General features: G+C 45.1%; 1 protein-coding gene across 1 annotated transcript in view; it reads right to left on the bottom strand.

Moving 5' to 3' along the window:
• Fchsd2 (FCH and double SH3 domains 2) overlaps window positions 1-16,555 on the bottom strand; it is a 250,079-nt gene extending 233,524 nt beyond the window's left edge. Inside the window, exon 1 of the mRNA XM_042687508.1 lies at window positions 16,481-16,555. Within this exon, the coding sequence (XP_042543442.1) occupies window positions 16,481-16,495 (15 nt within the window). The 5' untranslated portion in view covers window positions 16,496-16,555. The remainder of the gene's footprint in view (window positions 1-16,480) is intronic.
• Between the last annotated feature and the right edge of the window lie 939 nt (window positions 16,556-17,494).

The raw sequence follows: 17,494 nt of genomic DNA, 5'->3' as shown, positions 1-17,494 counted from the left end.
GGTCACCGGCGTCTCTGCTGGAAGAGAACAGAATGGTCTTAAGGCCACAGCCCCATGTCATATGTGAAGGCTATTGTCTGTAGAGAACTGGAAATGCTCTGAAGGTCACACGGCAGAACTAGAATCTGTAGGTCAGGAGAGGTTCTATTCGTTGTAAAGAAACTGATGCAGGAACTGGAGACTGAGGGGTGGCTAAGTGGTATAATGTTTGCCTACCATTGTGAAGGCCTTGAGTTCATACTCAGCACCACATAAAAAGGAAGAGGGGACAAAAAGGAAAGAAGAGAAAGATGGATGATAACTATAGGGAAAAGTAGAGGACACAGCAAGGAGCTTGGAGGAAGTCCTTGTCAATCCTGCTTGTCACAGGCTGGTAGCCTGGTTAAACTAAGATCCTTCCACACCTCTTCTTGCTCTGCCCACACCACCCGAAGGAGTGGTGTCAGCCTTATTTGGGCTCCTTAAAAGAGTGAAAATGGCTCTTCCTCATACCTAAGGAATTGTTCTGAAATACAGGGCTGTGAGGAGAGTGAGCTGGGTAAACCAGCTGTTCTAAGAAGTGCAATTCAGGCAAAAGAGGAAGGTCACTGAGGTCTGGATAGACCAAGGTAACTTGCCAGATGGCCACATGTGGCCAAAAATTGGGACAGTGGAATTTGAACCCAGGTAGTTCACACTGAGTTAGACTATTTTCTTGTGCAGGAAAGAGCCATAGCTCTGCTGGAGTCAGCTCTATATCTAGAACTGGGTACAAACTAGGAGACCTATCTTTCAGTTTCTGGTTTCCTTGAAAGTCCTCCACTAAAATCTCAATTAGATCAGGAAAGGCCTGGGGCAAGCAAATGGGTACCGGGCGGAGCCCAGACTGGCTGAGGGACCACAGCTAGAGCTAGAGCAAGCAAACTGACTGGGCTCCAGTCTCAGCCCCCACCATTGTAGAACTGTAAGCTAGTCATTTCCTCATTTTAAAAGTGGAGGTACAGGGGCTGGGAAGGTGGCTCAGTGGTAGAGCGCTTGCCTTGCATGCCTGAGGCCCTGGGTTCGATTCCTCAGCACCACATAAGCAAAAAGAAAAAAAAGCCGGAAGTGGCACTGTGGCTCAAGTGGTAGAGTGCTAGCCTTGAGCTGAAGAACTGAGGGACAGCGCCCAGGCCCAGAGTTCAAGCCCCATGACGGGACCCAAAATAAAATAAAATTAAAGTGGAATTACAGGGCTGGGAAGGTGGCTCAGTGGTAGAGTGCTTGCCTTGCATGCATGAGGCCATGGATTTGATTCCTCAGCACCAGAAGATAGAAAAAGCCAGAAGTGGCACTGCTGTTCAAGTGGTAGAGCTGAAGAGCTAAGGGACAGCACCCAGACCCAGAGTTCAGGCCCCACAACTGGCCAAAAAAAAAAAAAAAGGGTGGGGGAAATAATACCTTCCTCACACATTTGTTGTATTAATGAGAATTTCTCCTAACAGGACCTGACACATAGTCAGTACTCAAGAAATACCATTTGTGAAGCCTGGTACCAGTGGCTCACACCTTTAATCCTAGCAACTCAGGAGGCTGAGATCTGAGAATCACGGTTCAAAGCCAGACCAGACAGGAAACTCCTTGAGACTCTTATCTCTAATAAACTACTTAAAAAAGCAAGAAGTGGTACTGTGGCTCAAGTGGTAGAACAGTAAGCAAAAGAAGCTCAGGGACAGCGTTCAGGCCCAGAGATCAAGCTCCAGAGCAGGAAGAAGGAAAGGAAGGAAAGAAGGAAGGAAGGAAGGTCATTTGTTGCTCAAGATTTATCTATAGTCTAACTCAGTGTAAACCACCTGGGTTCAAATTCCACTGTCCAATTTTTGGCTACATATGGCCATCTAGCAAGTACCCTGGTCTATCCAGACCTCACTGACCTTCCTCTTATGCCTGAATTGCACTTCTGAGAACAGCTGTCTGAGACTCTAACTTGTGGGAAACTGGTGGGTTTCCCAGCTTACCCTTCTCACACCCCTTTATCTCAAAAACAACTCCTTATTCAAAGCTTATCAAGCACTGGAAATGTAGAGTTGAGCCGAACAGCATCAGCCTATGCTATACCAAGGCCAAGTTCTAGACCAACTATCCCATGAATGACACTGGACTCTTGGGGAGGGATAGCAGCACTTGCAGGAGACTAACAAAGAGTTGGATGCAACTGCTCTAGCCCAGACATTATCTTCTCCTTACCTCCCTCCTCAAGAAGTAAATACCAAGGGTATAGAAATGCTGGTTGTTGGGATCTTTAGGATCCAGCCTAGACCCCTGATCTACTAGGCCTTCTCTGGAGTCCTTTTGCAGAATAAGATAATTGATGTTGGGCATAATAGAATACACCTGGGACCTCAGTACTCGGAAAGCTAGGCAAGAGGGCTGGGAAGGTGGCTCAGTGGTAGAGCGCTTGCCTTGCATGCCTGAGGCCCTGGGTTCGATTCGTTAGCACCACATAAGCAAAAAGAAAAAAAAAGCCGGAAGTGGTGCTGTGGTTCAAGTGGTAGAGCACTAGCCTTGAGCTGAAGAGCTGAGGGACAGTGCCTAGGCCCAGAGTTCAGGCCCCACGACCAGACCCCCCCCCCCCAAAAAAAAAGAAAGAAAGCTAGGCAAGAGGATTGCAAGTTTGAGGCCAGCCTGAGCTATGCAATGAAACTCTTGTCTCAAAATAACAAAAATTGAATGCATAGAACCCAATTCTTTCATGGGGCATGGTCCTCTATGAAGAATGTTTAAAAGAGCTGGGAGAATAAGTAAGCAGAATCAGGAACATAAAACCCATACATTCTAAACTCTATTGGACAGAGCAAAGGATTTTTGTGACTTATATAAGCCTGACTTTAAATGCCTTCATCTGAGGGATGAGGGAGAATGATAATGGGGCGACATTCATCAAAATGCATTTTACTTAATAAACTGATTTGTTCAAGGGTAACTCCTTTGTAGAACTACTTAAAGATAATCATTTATAATTTTTAAAAAGAAAATAAAGGACTCCTCTGAACAAGGGTAGGGATTTCCAGAGCCTTGTTCTTACAATACAGGCCAGCACTGTGTTACCAGTACCATCTCTTGAGATTCTTTAGGAAAAATGCAGATTAGCAAGCACTGTGGCCCTAGAGACAGAACTAGGCCAGGCCTCAGCTGGATCTCAGGAAGAAGGTTTTGCAGGCAGAGCTGTCCCAGGAGTGGATGTTCCCCATCCCTGGGGCTACATAAGCAAATACTGTCTCCCTTCCATCAAAGCAGCCACAGATAGAATTTTACTTACTTATTTAAGATAATTGTTTTGTGCCTATCCTGGAGCTTGAAGTCAGGACATGGGCACTGTCCCTTTGCCTTTTCTGCCTGAGACTGGTATTTCTACCACTTGAGCAATACTTCCCAGCTTTTTGGTGGTTAATTGGAAATAAGAGTCTCGTGGACTTTCCTGCCCAAACTGGCTTCATACCCCAATCTTCAGATCTCAGCCCCCTAAGTAATTAGGATTATAGATGTGAGATAGCAGCCAGTCACAGATAGACTTCTTACCCTAGAAAGAAGTTAATAGCTACTACTTGCCTGTGTGTTTGCGACATTGAGATAGACATGTTATTTACATTGTTCCCAACCTTCACAACAACCACTCAGTATACATATGACCCCATTTTACAGATTTCATAGGCTCAGAAATAGAATGACCTATGTAAGGTCATATAGCTAATAAAGGAGAACCAGGCCTGGCCCAGGTTCCCTCTGGCTTCTGAAGCTGAGCCCTCCTTTAGTGTGCTGCAGGACACCTCTCCCAATATACTATATACAAGTGTAAGGTTGTCAGAACCAGGTTCAAAAGCTGCCAAGGAGCTGGGTGTCAATGTATCATACCTGTAATCCTAACTACTCAGGAGACTGAGATCTGAGGATCACAATTTGAAGCCAAGCTCAAGCAGGAAAATCAATGAGACTCAATTCCAATTAACCATGAAGTGGAGCTGTGGCTCAAGTAGTAGAGCAAAAAGCTCAGGAGGGACAGTGCCCAGGTCCTGAGTTCAAGCCTTAGGACCAACACACACATACACACACACCTACCAGCTTGTTTGATATTCCACCAGCTTCCTGGGAGAAATTGTAGGGAAGCAAAGTTTATAAAAGATCATCAGTACTATGATAGGAGCAACCCTCTACTCCAGATCCAGGGCAAATTGACATCATTCAAGGCCTTCTCCAGAGAAGGTAGTCACTGTACCAAGAAACTCTTCCTGTACCTGAAGTTCACAGCCCTCTCCACTCCCTCTCCTGCCTTTATTATCCCTTACCCTTGTCAGCACATCCTAATGCCAGCTCTTCCCTGCCTGTACCCCATCAAGTCAAAGCATCCAGAACGATGATGCACACAATGTGCTTTGTGAGTACCCCACTCCTCCATCATTCACCTCCATTTTACCCCACTCACCTTTCCCTACCCTGCCTTCCTTTCCCCCTACCCTACCCATCTTTGCTCCTCCCAAATTAATTCTCTCAACACAGCCCTAGGGGAGTGTCCAGCTCTCAAGATAGAATCCCTGCTCTAAGGATGGTGGCTACTAGAAGGCAAGGGCTATTCATAGGGCGCACAGTGGCAAAACTAGGCCTTGGATTTCTTGCAGTGCTATTCAGCAAGCCCCTTATTCTAAGCTTAATCATGAGTAAATCTCTGGATAAGACCAAGGTTCTGCCCCACAGAAACTCCCAGTTACAGTACCAAGACCAAAGGTCAGTGCAGTGAATGGGGACATCCAAGACCAAGGTGTTATAAGGGCCTAGGGACTTAAGGCCCGAGGCAAATCCTTAACAGGTAAGTACTGGGGTAGGTAATTGTCTAGTTAGTCTGTGCCTCTGCCATAAAGTAAATATAATAGCTCAGAAGTTGGGGGTAGTGAGTACTTAGTTCCAGGACTGTGGTAAGAGTTGGCAGGCACATGGTTTTGATATTGGGAGTCAAGAAATCAAATTCTAGCCTTTTTTGCCAGGCACCAATCTGATACATCATTTCCTCTCAGCCTCAGTTTCCACAATTGTAGCAGGAGAATAGCAGACTTGTCCTATATTCCTCCATTGCACAATTTAGTTAACTTTCAGGAATTTGATCTATGCAGGGTTGAGTATCTGTGTAAGCTGGTGACTGCTAGTCCTGAGATATGGCAGGGGAGGCTGAGTGCCTATGTAGGACTCTGACATAGTCTTCCACCTGTAACTGTGCAATGGTTCCAGCTCCAAAAACAAGCACCAAAGAGTAGAACAGTCATCTTGGATGGAAGGATGATGTTTCTAGAGTTCCGGATCCAGCAAACATGAGTTAGACATCTGGTTCCTCTTCTGTCTAGCTTTAAGTTTCCAATCAGTCTTGAAACCTCTTTTCAATTGGTTTTTCTTAATATGGAAAACAAGTCACACGTAATCATAGCTACTGAGAAGGCTGAGATCTGAGGATCCCAGTTCCAAGCCAGCCCAGGCAGAAAAGTCTGTGGGACCCTTCACTTAACAGAAGTGGGAAAAGCCAAGCAAGAGTAGAAAGACTTGTGTTCAAGGCCCAGTGAATGAATGGATGGATGGATGGATAGATAGATAGATAGATAGATAGATAGATAGATAGATAGATAGATAGATAGATAGATAGATAGATAGATAGATGAAAATAATGGTTCTGGTGAGAATTAAATAAGAATGTTCATCTAAAGTGCTTGCAACTGTGCTGGTCCACAAATGTGAATTTTCTTCCATTTTGATCTTTTTTTGTTGAGCTTTTGTTTGGTGCTGGTCCTGGAGCTTTAACTTGGGACCTGGGCGCTGTCCCTGACCTTCTTTTGCTCAAGGCTAGCATTCTACCTGGAGTCATAGCTCCACTTCTGGCTTTTTTTTTTTTTCAAGTAGTTTATCGGAAGATGTTCCTTCCTGGGCTAGCTTCAAACCCTGAGCCTCATATCTCAGCCTCCTGAGTAGCTAGGATGATAGGTATGAGCCACCAGTGTCCAGCTTGTTTGTAGAAACAAGAAGAGGAATTCCCATGGTGGGAAACTGAGCTCAACTAAGATCCCTGTTCTGCCCCTGACTCACTGTGAGGACCTGGGAAGTCCCTTCCCTTCTCCTTCAGCCACAATTTCCTCATCTGTAACACCAGTGGTTCCACTAGGCCGTTTCCCTGAGGCCCAACCTGGGAGGCACAGGATACTGCCAGTCTGTGACCTCCTTTTATTAAGAAGGAAAGAGGGTCAGGCAGGGACCAGGGGAGAAAGATGGACTTACAGTGGAGGGACAGAAATGCCAGACCTATCACCATGTAGCTGGCTTGTGAAGGAAACAGACTCTGCCCAGCTTAGCCTGCCCCCACCCCCTATTTTCTCACTGCCTTCCGGTTAATGCCTAAACAAAACACACTCTCCTGCTCCCTACTAGAAGGCAGGGAACCAAAATGAGTGTCCTGGAAGGCTGGCAGACATTCTGGCAAGCTGTATGTTGTCCCTGGGCATTTGCCCTTCCCCTGTCTGCAGCACTACCCTCAGCCAAAGCTGGCACAGAGGGGGCAGAAGAGGGACCCCATGTTTATGCTGTCTTCCCACTTCCAGCCGTCTAAAGTGGATGCCCCCAACTCCTGAGCCTGTCTGTTTTTCCAGGCTGGCCTAGGCCCCCAGACAGGATCCAATTCTCACTGTGCTGCTGTAGGCAGAGCATCTGGTATCAGAATGCCTGAAGCGACTGTCGGTCTCCATGGGAGGGAATTCCCTGGCTCAGGAAAGCACTTCCAGCGGAAAGGAGCAGGTGGTGAGTCTCCCCAAGAGACAGATGCCACCCACAAGGCACATAGAGCCAATCCTGGGTAAAGAGCAGGGAAGTGCCACCGCCCCCTCCTTCTGTCAGATGCTAGTCTACCCTGGGCACATTAATACCAGCTCATGCCTTAGAATAGTATGTGGCAGACACCATTCCAAGCACTTCAGTCAGATAACTAATTTAATTCTCACAACAAGTCTGAGGTAGGGACTATTATTAGCCCCATTTTACAGAAGCATTGATAGGTTAAGTAACTTGTCTCAAGGGCACAAAACCAGTTAAGTGGCACTCGTCTGTACCCAGATAAACAGGCCAGTCCCTGCTGTTACCATTGCTATGCTGAGCTGCCACTGGAGGATTGTGTCCCCCATAAACACAGGGCCACACCTGAAGTTTGGAACCCTGTATCTACTATCTTAGAATCCACGTACTCTCGAGATTTTCAGAGGCTGATTGCTGAAATACCTGGGGATTCTTGCTTAATTCCTACAATGATGTATTACATTTGGTGTGGGAGAAGAGTCTGCCTGGCTCAGAAAAATGGCTCAATAGATGTGTGTTCAAGAAATGAAGGCTCGCTGGGTGCCGGTAGTTCACACCTGTAAGCCTAGCTTCTCAGGAGGCTGAGATCTGAGGATCGCGGTTCAAAGCCAGCCCAGGCAGGAACATCCATGAGACTCTTATCTCCAATAAACCACTCAGAAAACCCGAAGTGGCTCTATGGCTCATGTAGTAGAGCGCTTGGCTTAAGCTGAAGAGCACAGGGACAGCGCCCAAGCCCAGAGTCCAACATGACCAACAAAAAAAAAAAAAGAAAGAAAGAAAAGAAAAAGAAATAAAGGCTCCTGCCAGGTGCTGGTAGCTCCCTGTCAGGAAGTTGATATCTGAAGATCACAGTTCAAAGCCAGCCCTGGCAGGAAAGACTATGAGACTTATCTCCATATAACCAACAGAAAACCAGAAGATACAATGGCTCAAAGTGATAGAGCACTAGCCTTGAGCAAAAGAGCTCAGGAACAGTTCCCAGGCCCTGAGTTCAAGCCTCATGACCGACAAAAAGAAAAAAGAAAAGAAGAAGAAAGAAGGGGCTGGGAAGGTGGCTCAATGGTAGAGCGCTTGCCTTGCATGCATGAGGCCCTGGGTTCAATTCCTCAGCACCACATAAGCAAAAAGAAAAAAGCCAGAAGTGGCACTGTGGCTCAAGTGGTAGAGTGCTAGCCTTGAGCTGAAGAGCTGAGGGACAGCGCCCAGGTCCAGAGTTTAGGCCCCACGACCAGACCCCCCCCCCAAAAAAAAAAAAAAAGAAGAAGAAAGAAATGAAGGCCCCTGACTTCCCTGAACCTCTATCTCTAAAATGGGATTCCGATTGCCCAGACTCCTGCATTTCTAAGTATGGCAGTGTTGAGCCAGCATGCATGTCTGTACCAGCTTTGCTTGGGTATAAGGAGTGGTTCACAAAGCACACCCAGCTGACTCCTAACAATAGCTGTCATAATAATAACTAACATTTTCTTGGATGCTTAGGAGGTACCAAGCAGGGCTCTGGGGGCTTTGATGTGTTAACCTAGTGATTCTCCCAACCTCTATTATCTTGATTTTAACGATGGGGTTATATTGCTTGCCTGAGATCACATAATTAGGAAGGAACAGGACCACCAGATGGCTCTGCTCCTGTGTCCCGGGGTTATCCACTCCATCATAGTTGCTGGATTCACCCAGCCCCTCCTTATGGAGGTTGCTGCATTTTAACTGAGCAAAATGGGTGTGCATCTGTAGTGTTCAAGGAGAGAAGAATGACAAATTGGATTAACAGGAGCTCTCAATATAGACAGACAGATAAGGCCTATACCTCCCCTTATTGTTTGAGTCTGAGTGAGAAATTCCAAACACAGTGCTATGGTAGTTCTATGTAGGGAGAAGATTGCCTCTGCCTGAAAAAAAGGAGCCTGGAAAGCCGCATTATACATGCACATTGAAGCTGAGTGCTGATGGCTCAGACCTATATCCTAGCTACTCAGGAGGCTGAGATCTGAGGATTGTGGTTCAAAGCTAATATTGGGCAGAAGTCTTATCTCCAATTAGCCAGCAAAAAATGAAGGGTTGCTCAAGTGGTAGAGCCAGCCTTGAGCAAAAAAGCTAAGGGATAACACCCAGGCTGAGTTCAAGCTCCAGTACTGGCACCAGAAAAAAAGAAAAAAGGGAAAGAAAAAAAAGTACACATTGATACATAGGAGCTGAGCACTCCCAATAGAGGAACAGTAAGACCAAAAAAAAAAAAAAAAAAGGTGATGAGCCTGAAGCATATTTGAGGAAAATCTTGAGAAACGAATGCTAGAAAAATGAGCTTCTAATTGGTTCCTCTCTTGGATGTTTGCTATAAATTGTAAAAAGCCATGCTCCTTAAAGATGAGCATGGGGAGCTAGGCACTGTAACTCATGCCTCTAATTCTAGCTACTTTGGAAGCTGATTTTTGAAAACATTGCAGTTCAAGGCCAGCATGAGCAAATAGTTCCAGAGACCTCCTTTCAGCCAATAGTCAGGTGCAGTAGCATGTACTTGTCATCACAGCTTTTAGGAGACTGAGATTTAGGAGACTGTCATTCCAGACAGTGTATGTGTGTTGGAGAGGGGGATCCCTAAGACCCCATCACAGCAGAAATTGGGTATGGTTGCATATGTCTGTCATTCCTGCTATGATAGGAAGATGAAATAAGATTATAGTTGTAGCCCAGGCCTGGGAAAAAAAAGTGAGACCCTTATCTTGAGAAAAGGGCTAAAGATATGTCTCAGCACCTGCCTAGCAAACATGAGGCCCTGAGTTCAAACTCCAGTACTGCAAAAAAGAAATAAATACGTAAGATGGGCATCTTGGTGTTCATGTATAATCCCAGTATTCAGGGAACTAAGGCAGGAAATTGTGAGATCCAAGCCATCCTGGACTAGATAGTGAAATCCTGTCTCAAACAAATAAAAACAATGTTTAATGCCTTTTTCTGATGTTTATCCTGCTCTGTTACAGGCATACATATTGGCTATCTCGACCATCCTATCATTGCTCCATTGTCTCCATACACCTCCAGGAGATAGTGTCACACCTAAAATAAGGTATAGTACCCAGCAGGCATGTTGGATGGATAGATTTGAAGTCTGAGAGTCCCAGAGGTTGACCAGAAGTAGCACTTTACCATGGGCAACCAGGTTCCAGAATAGGAGGCCTGGTACAGCAGGCTAAAAGGAAGGTGTGCCTGGGGCCCACACAGTCTGGTCCTTTGCCCAGTGATATTTGACCTTCTGTCTTCACCTGCTACACTGGGCCTGTGACCTCACTGCTAGTCTACCAAGGGGGTGGCCAATAAGGAGAGGATGGAATAGGTCTGAAGCATAAGACACCTTAGGTTAGGCTACACTAACTCCCACATTTATCCTCTCTGCATACTCAGTTAAGAGTTTAAATTAAGGGGCTGGGAAGGTGGCTCAGTGGTAGAGCGCTTGCCTTGCATGCATGAGGCCCTGGGTTCGATTCCTCAGCACCACATAAGAAAAAAGAAAAAAGCCGGAAGTGGCGTTGTGGCTCAAATGGTAGAGTATTAGCCTTGAGCTGAAGAGCTGAGGGACAGTGCCCAGGCCCAGAGTTCAGGCCCTATGACCGGACTCTCCCCCCCCCCCCAAAAAAAAAGAGTTTAAATTAAATTCTAAGTCAGGTTGACCAGTTTGACTTTTGGCATGCTGCCTTCTAGCTATGTAACCTTATCTGGATAATCTGGACACAGTTGTCTGTTTTGAGATTTTATTGTTTTGTTTCTGTGCTAAAGATCAAACCAAAGGTGTCATGAATGCTAAGCAAGTGTTCTATCATTAACCTACATCTCCAGCCCAAATTCTCTAGGTTTTTGTTGTTGTTGGTGTGGTCGTGGGGCTTGAACTCTGGGCTTGGGCACTGTCCCTGAGCTCTTCAGCTCAAGGCTAGCACTCTACCACTTGAGCCACAGTGCCACTTCTGGTTTTCTGAGTGGTTTATTGTAGATAAGAGTCTCATGGATGTTCCTGCCTGGGCTGGCTTTGAACCTCGATCCTCAGATCTCAGCCTCCTGAGTAGCTAGGATTATAGGTGTGAGCCACCGGCACCCAAATTCTCTAGTTTTTTAGCCATCAGATTAGAGTACTTTGGAGATGGTAACAAAATAAATATAAAGATGAAGATTTGAATGTGGTGCTGGTGGCTCATGCCTATAATCCAAGCTACTCAAGAGGTTGACAGTACAAAAGAAGAGAAGAGAGGAGAAAAAAGAGGAGAGGAGAAGAGAGGAGAGAGAAGAAGAGAGGAGAGGAGAAGAGAGGAGAAAAGAAGAGAGGAGAGGAGAAGGGAAGAGACAAGAAGAGAAGAAAAGAGAAGAGATGGAACTTTGCCTTTCTTCTCTGGGGCAGCTGGAAAAACTTCCTCCAACCCAGCAATGATCACAGGGAAGTGACTGCATCCAGATGTCACACCTGGGCAATAAACTTTCAGGCACATCTAGAAATGATCGGTCTCCATTTATACCCTTTATAGGAGGCTGACTCCTGAGAGCTGTACCACCATTACCTCTTTCCAACTGGCTTCACTTATGTTGGTTTAGACAATGAGGAAGACTATGGAATAAAATCAGAGAAAAGCTGAGTATTGGTGGCTCAGGAGGCTGCGATCTGAGGATCACGGTTCAAAGCCAGCCCAGGAAGAAAAGTCCTCATGAGACTCTGATGTCCAATTAAACCACTCAAAAAATGTAAGTGGAACTGTGGCTCAAAGTGGCAGAGTGCTAGCCTTGAGCAAAAGAGCTCAGGAACAGCCCCCAGGACCTGAGTTCAAGCCCCACAACCAAGAGAAACAAAAAAGATCAGAGAGAACTGGGAATGTTTCTCCCTGTGTTCTTTCCTTGATCCCAGGTGGTCCTATCTCTCAGTTGACTACAGGAATATAATTCTTCTCCCTCATGATTTTTTCTCTCTGCCTGAGCCCCATTGTTAAAGTCTCTTTGGCTGATACAGGACCCTCCACCTAGATCTGCCATTTGGATTAGTCAGATCGAGACTTTCTCCTGAAGTGAGAACCAGCCAGCCTAGCCCACAATCAGCCACTTTAGTGTTCCTGCTTCAGAAGAGGCAAATGCAGTACTAGATTTTTTGGAGGCCCAGGACCTGATTCTATTATTTCTGTCACGCTCAAAAACCAGAGGCAAAGACAAATGAGACAGTGGCATCTGCACAGTCAAGTAGCAGTAACTAACATGGAAAAGCAAAATCACAAAACCAAGTCTATCTCTGTGGCAGAACCTGATCATTCTACTGATCAGGTAGTTGGAGAGTAAGATGGTAGGAAATGAAGAACAGCCTTGGTGCAGGCAGGGAAGGAGTCCTGAGGGGCTGGAAAAGTAAAGAATGGAGTATGGTGGTTTCTCTCAGAAGAAAGAGGCTTGGGAGAGGGAAGGAAGTAGGCTCCTTGTGGGAGGAACAAAGGACAGGGACCTGATAGAATACATTGTTTTAATAGGGATACAGGTGGACCCATTGCAACAAAGAGATAGATGTACAAGACACAAGACTATGTCTAAAAATGAACTTTGGAGGGGGGGGGACAGAGGGGGGTGGGTGGAGGGGTGGGAGGGACGGGGGGGGGGGGGAGGAAGATGGAAGGGATGGGAAGGGGAAACAAAGGAGGAGGCAACAACGCTTGATAAGAAACGTACTCATTATCTTGTCCATGTAATTGTAACCCCTCTGTACAGTATTTTCACAATAATAAAAGAATACATTGTCCCTTAGCTCCCTTTACAGTATAAGCCCTCACCCTGACCCACCTTAAAACAGACCACAAGCTGTCCCTCTCCCTCAAAGCTAGGCTGCCAGTCACCCCAACTGTTTCACTTCCCTTGTTTAACCACACCTGCCTAGACCACAGCCACAGCAGGACCTAAGTTTCAGTTTCCATTTCCTCCACACGTCTGTAGGCTCCTGTTTTAGTTTCTCAACAAGGGCTGGCCTGGTGTCTTTAGCCTTCTGCCATTACCTCCTGGCAGTCACTCCTGCCTGCCTCCCAGCCCTGTACTCTTTCCTACTTTCTATCCTCTTACCAAACTATAGCAAGCTATCTGGAAATGGACTCCTCTGCTCAAAGACTTTCTATGGCTCTTTACTTCCCCTAAAAAAACCGAAGATTTTTCTATTATTGTTGTTCTCAAATTTTATTCAAGAACTCATATAAAATATTTCAAAAGCTAGTTTTAGTTTTGTGGCTTTTCGTGTTTTGTTTTTGTAGTACTGGAGATTGAACTCACAGCCTCAGATTTCCTAGGCAAATACTCTGTCACTGAGCCACACCTCCAGCTCCCCACAGAAGTGAGTTTAAATATTCATCTTCCTCTTATTCATCCTTGGTAACCTGGAAGTGACATAATTTATAACTTTTTGTTATTAACAACTTATGTACAACCAGTCATGTGGATTATTATTCTTCCAATATTTTAGAAACGCCAAAAATATTTCAATAATTTGGGAAAAGGAACTTCAAAAGTTATGGCAAGCCAGGGACCAGTGTCTCACGACTGTAATTCTAGCTACTCAGGAGGCTGAGATCTCAGTATCAGGGTTCAAAGCCATCCCTGGCAGAAAAGTCCCCATGAGACTCTTATGTCCAGTTAATCACTCAAAAACCAGAAGTGGAGCTGTGGCTCAAATGGTAGAGCACTAGCCCTAAGCAAAAAGAGTTCAGGAACACACCCAGCCCTGAGTTTAAGCCCCATGACCACCACCACCAACAACAAAAAAGTTATGGCAACCAGGGTACCAATGGGTCAAGCCTATAATCCTAACTACTCAGGAAGCTGATATCTGAGGATTATAGTTCAAAGCCAACCAGGGCAGAAAAGTCTGTAAGACTCTTATGTCCAATTAATCACCAAAAAGCCAGAAGTAGAGCTGTGGCTCAAGTGGTAGAGTGCTAGCCTTGAGCTGAGTAGCTGAGGGACAGCGCCCAGGCCCAGAGTTCAAGTCCCACAACCGCCAAAAATAAAAAAAAAAAAAGAAAAAGCTAAGGGATAGTGCCCAGGCCCTGAGTTTACTAGTACACACACACACACAGAGTTATATGGCAATCATGCTCCTTTTTTTTCTTTTCTGCCAGTCCTGAAGCTTGAACTCTGGGCCTGATGCTATCCCTGAGCTCCTTTTGCTCAAGGCTAGCACTCTACCACTTGAGCTACAGCACTACTTACAGCTTTTTTTGAGTAGTTTGAGAGTTTTTCTGAGAGTTTATGAGATAAGAGTGTCACAGGCTTTCCTGCCTGGGCTGGCTTTGAACCATGATCCTCAGATCTCAGCCTCCTGAGTAGCTACAATTACGGGCATGCTCCTTTTTTTTTTTTTTTTTTTTTTTACCAGTCCTGGGGCTTGAACTTTCTAAGCAACTTTTGCTCAAGGCTAGCACTCTGCCACTTGAGCCACAGCACCACTTCAGGCTTGTTCTGTTTATATAGTACTGAGGAATCGAACCCAGGGCTTCATGCATGCGAAATACTCTATCACTAAGCCACATTCCCAGCCCCTGGTGTGTCCTTTTAAGGGTTCCAACCCTGCCTGAGATTAAGCCCCAGTATACACACACAGAGTGTCACAGTTATGGCAATCATGCTCCTTTTAAGGGTTCCAACTCTGCCACCTAGGTGCATTGTCATAAGTGCCATGGTAGCAGCAAGCCCCAGCTTTTCAATGTGACATTCAAGGCCCCTCAATAGATGACTGCAGCCAGAATCTACCCAGCCTTATCTCCCAAATGCATCATTTTGTTTACACATATATGTCATGTTCATTTGCAATTTCAGCAACTCACCAGGCTCCTTTTACAACTTCACACTTCTGTATAAGCTCTTCCCTCTGCTTTCAACACCTTTCCCTTTTCTCTGCCTGATAAGATCACATTCACATTTTATTTTTTATATTTTTCGGTACTAACTATTAAAGATGGGCCTTGTGCTGTCTTGACAAGTGCTTTCTCTATCACTAAAGCCATCCTTTTTTTTTGTTTGTTTGCTTTCAAATTCTTTATTGTGATTAAGTGATTACATAATTTCCCAAATTTCACAGTTTTGTGGGATAGTGATGCCTAGTTAAAGTCACAAACACATTCTAACTTTCATGGGGCAATTTATCATGCTCTATAACATTTATGAGTTCTATGAGCTTTGCGATACAGTTATTTCTTCCACATCGGGTGATATGTACATTTCTTTTGGTTTGCATAGCATCAGCTGTTCCCTCTTTCCCACTTGTTCCCTCCCTCCCATCGCTGCCATTGAGTTGCTTAGTTCATTTTGATCAATGTCCAGTGTAGCTGATAGGTCCCGCTGTTGTATGTTTTTCCCTGATTCCCTCTAGTTCTGTGCCCTCCTCCTGGTTTCCCTCCAGTGTGCACTATATACTATATATGTGATCGGCAGCATGGGGTTATTTAGTAGTGATTCGACCAGATGAGTGGAAGTCCTTTGTTTCTTAAGCCTTGTTAACTTTGTCAAATCACCTTTGGATTTAACATCCACTTATCAAGGAGACTACACGCCATTAGTCTCTTTGCTCTTGGCTTACCTTGCTCAACATGATTTTTTCTAGCTCCATCCATTTCCCTACAAATGCCATTGTTTTATCCTTTCTAATGGCTGCATAGTATTGCATCGTGTATAGATACTACAATTTTTAGATCATTCATCTGTGGTGGGACATCTGGGTTGTTTCCATATCCTGTAAAGCCAGCCTTTCTTGTTAGGTTTTCTTTGGATAAGTTCTTGAGGTTTTGCCTGAGGCCAGTTTTGGATCTTGATCTTCTTATCTTTGCCTCTCACCTAGCTGAGATTACAAACAAGCAGCACTGAGCCCTAGCCTCATTTATCCTTTACAAGCCAATCCCCAATCCCAGTTCCTATTAAAGACTTCTGTCTTTCCCAAACTCAGAATTAATCCTCCCAATCTACAATCCTACAATCTTGTTAAGATTATTTTGTTCCTTGGAATACTGTTTTCGATTTTTGTGAGATAAGGTCTCTCCTTGTAGCTCAAGTTGCCCTAGCTTTGTTCTAATCTTCCTGACAGCACTAAGCACATGATGGGCAGACTTCTAGTTAGCTACTGTCTCTTTCTGAATTCTTTCTTTCAAAATTCTGTCTCCAGTGGGGCCACTGATTGGCTGTGTGGCCTTGGCAAATCACTCAACTTTTTCTGACCATCTCCCTGACTCCACCCCCGACCCAGCTCAGTTGAGTGATCTCTGTCCAAAGCTTTTTGTACAGAGCTCATGATTCCTTTGCTGTCATCTATCAGGCTACACATGCCTTGTAACATGAAAATAAAAAGAGGTTCTTTATACCCAAATTGTCTACTTTCCCAATACACACCAGTCCATAAATCCTTATTACACAATTTTGGCCCAAACTCTATCTTTACAACAAAAAAGAAAAGAAAAGGAAAGAAAGAAGAAAGAAAGAAAGAAAGAGGGAAGGAAGGAAGGAAGAGAAAGAAAGAAAGAGAAAAGAATTTGAACCAGGTACAGGGCTTTTTCTTTGAACCAGCCTATATTCCAGAATCCTTGAACCAGCCTATATTCCAAGGATGGCCCCTTGTCTAGCCAGGACTATGACAAGACAGCAAGCCAGAACTGCACCTCACCTGTAGCTGTCCCATTTCAGGGCAGCAGCTGCCAGATGTCCAGACAGTTTTACTTCCCTCTTGACTGCCTAGAACACACAGACAGCAACTGTTAGACCTCAAGCACTTCCGTTTCCTCTAAGTCATAACTTCCTTTTCACCGCTTCTGTAGGTAGCAGGCAGACCCTGGGCCTCTGGGCTAGCTCCAGGACAGTTTTGTTTTCCTTAAAGGTTTAGGCCAGACAGAAACGGCAATAGACTTCCCTAAAGACAATCTCTACCATGGGGCTGGGAAGGTGGCTCAGTGGTAGAGTGCTTGCCTTGCATGCCTGAGGCCCTGGGTTTGATTCCTCAGCACCACATAAGCAAAAAGAAAAAAGCCGGAAGTGGCACTGTGGCTCAAGTGGTAGAGTGCTAGCCTTGAGCTGAAGAGCTGAAGGACAGCGCCCAGGCCCAGAGCTCAGGCCCCATGACCGGACCAAAAAAAAAAAAAAAAAAAAAAAGACAATCTCTACCCTTGGAGGATTGTGGCAGAAAGCCTGATTACCCAAAAACCTAAAGATTGGGGTCTTGACCTATATAGTTAGGGACAGAGTCCTCAGGAACCTTCTAACCTTTGATGGGAGACCTTGGTCCAGAAAAAGGATTTGCTCAGAGCAGAATGTAGCAAGGTGCATTGGAGCTACCCCAAAAACGGAATGACTAAATTTATTATCATCAATCATTAGCAATATTGTTTTATGTATCTCACTCTTCTTTCATCTCCTCTCTTCTTTTTCTTCTTCTTTTTCCCTTTTTTCTTCCTCTTCCTCTACCCTCCCTTTTCTGTTTTGATGTGCTAGGATTGAACCCCAAGGGCTTATCAATGTTATTCAAGAACTCTCTGTCACTGAGCTGCATCCTCTGTATATGTACATTTCTTTACTTGTGTCAGGGTTTTGCCAACCTAACCTGGTACTTGTTGGCTTCAGTGATGATCTCAGACACACATCACCACACCTGGTGTTTTATTTCTTTATGAGCTACATTCCAAGG

Source organism: Dipodomys spectabilis, unplaced genomic scaffold (assembly GCF_019054845.1).
Source record: "Dipodomys spectabilis isolate Male_0828 unplaced genomic scaffold, ASM1905484v1 ptg000003l, whole genome shotgun sequence".
Lineage (NCBI taxonomy): Eukaryota > Metazoa > Chordata > Mammalia > Rodentia > Heteromyidae > Dipodomys > Dipodomys spectabilis.
The sequence above is the reverse complement of the archived record's forward strand: the minus strand, read 5'-3'. Positions and strand labels throughout refer to the sequence as shown.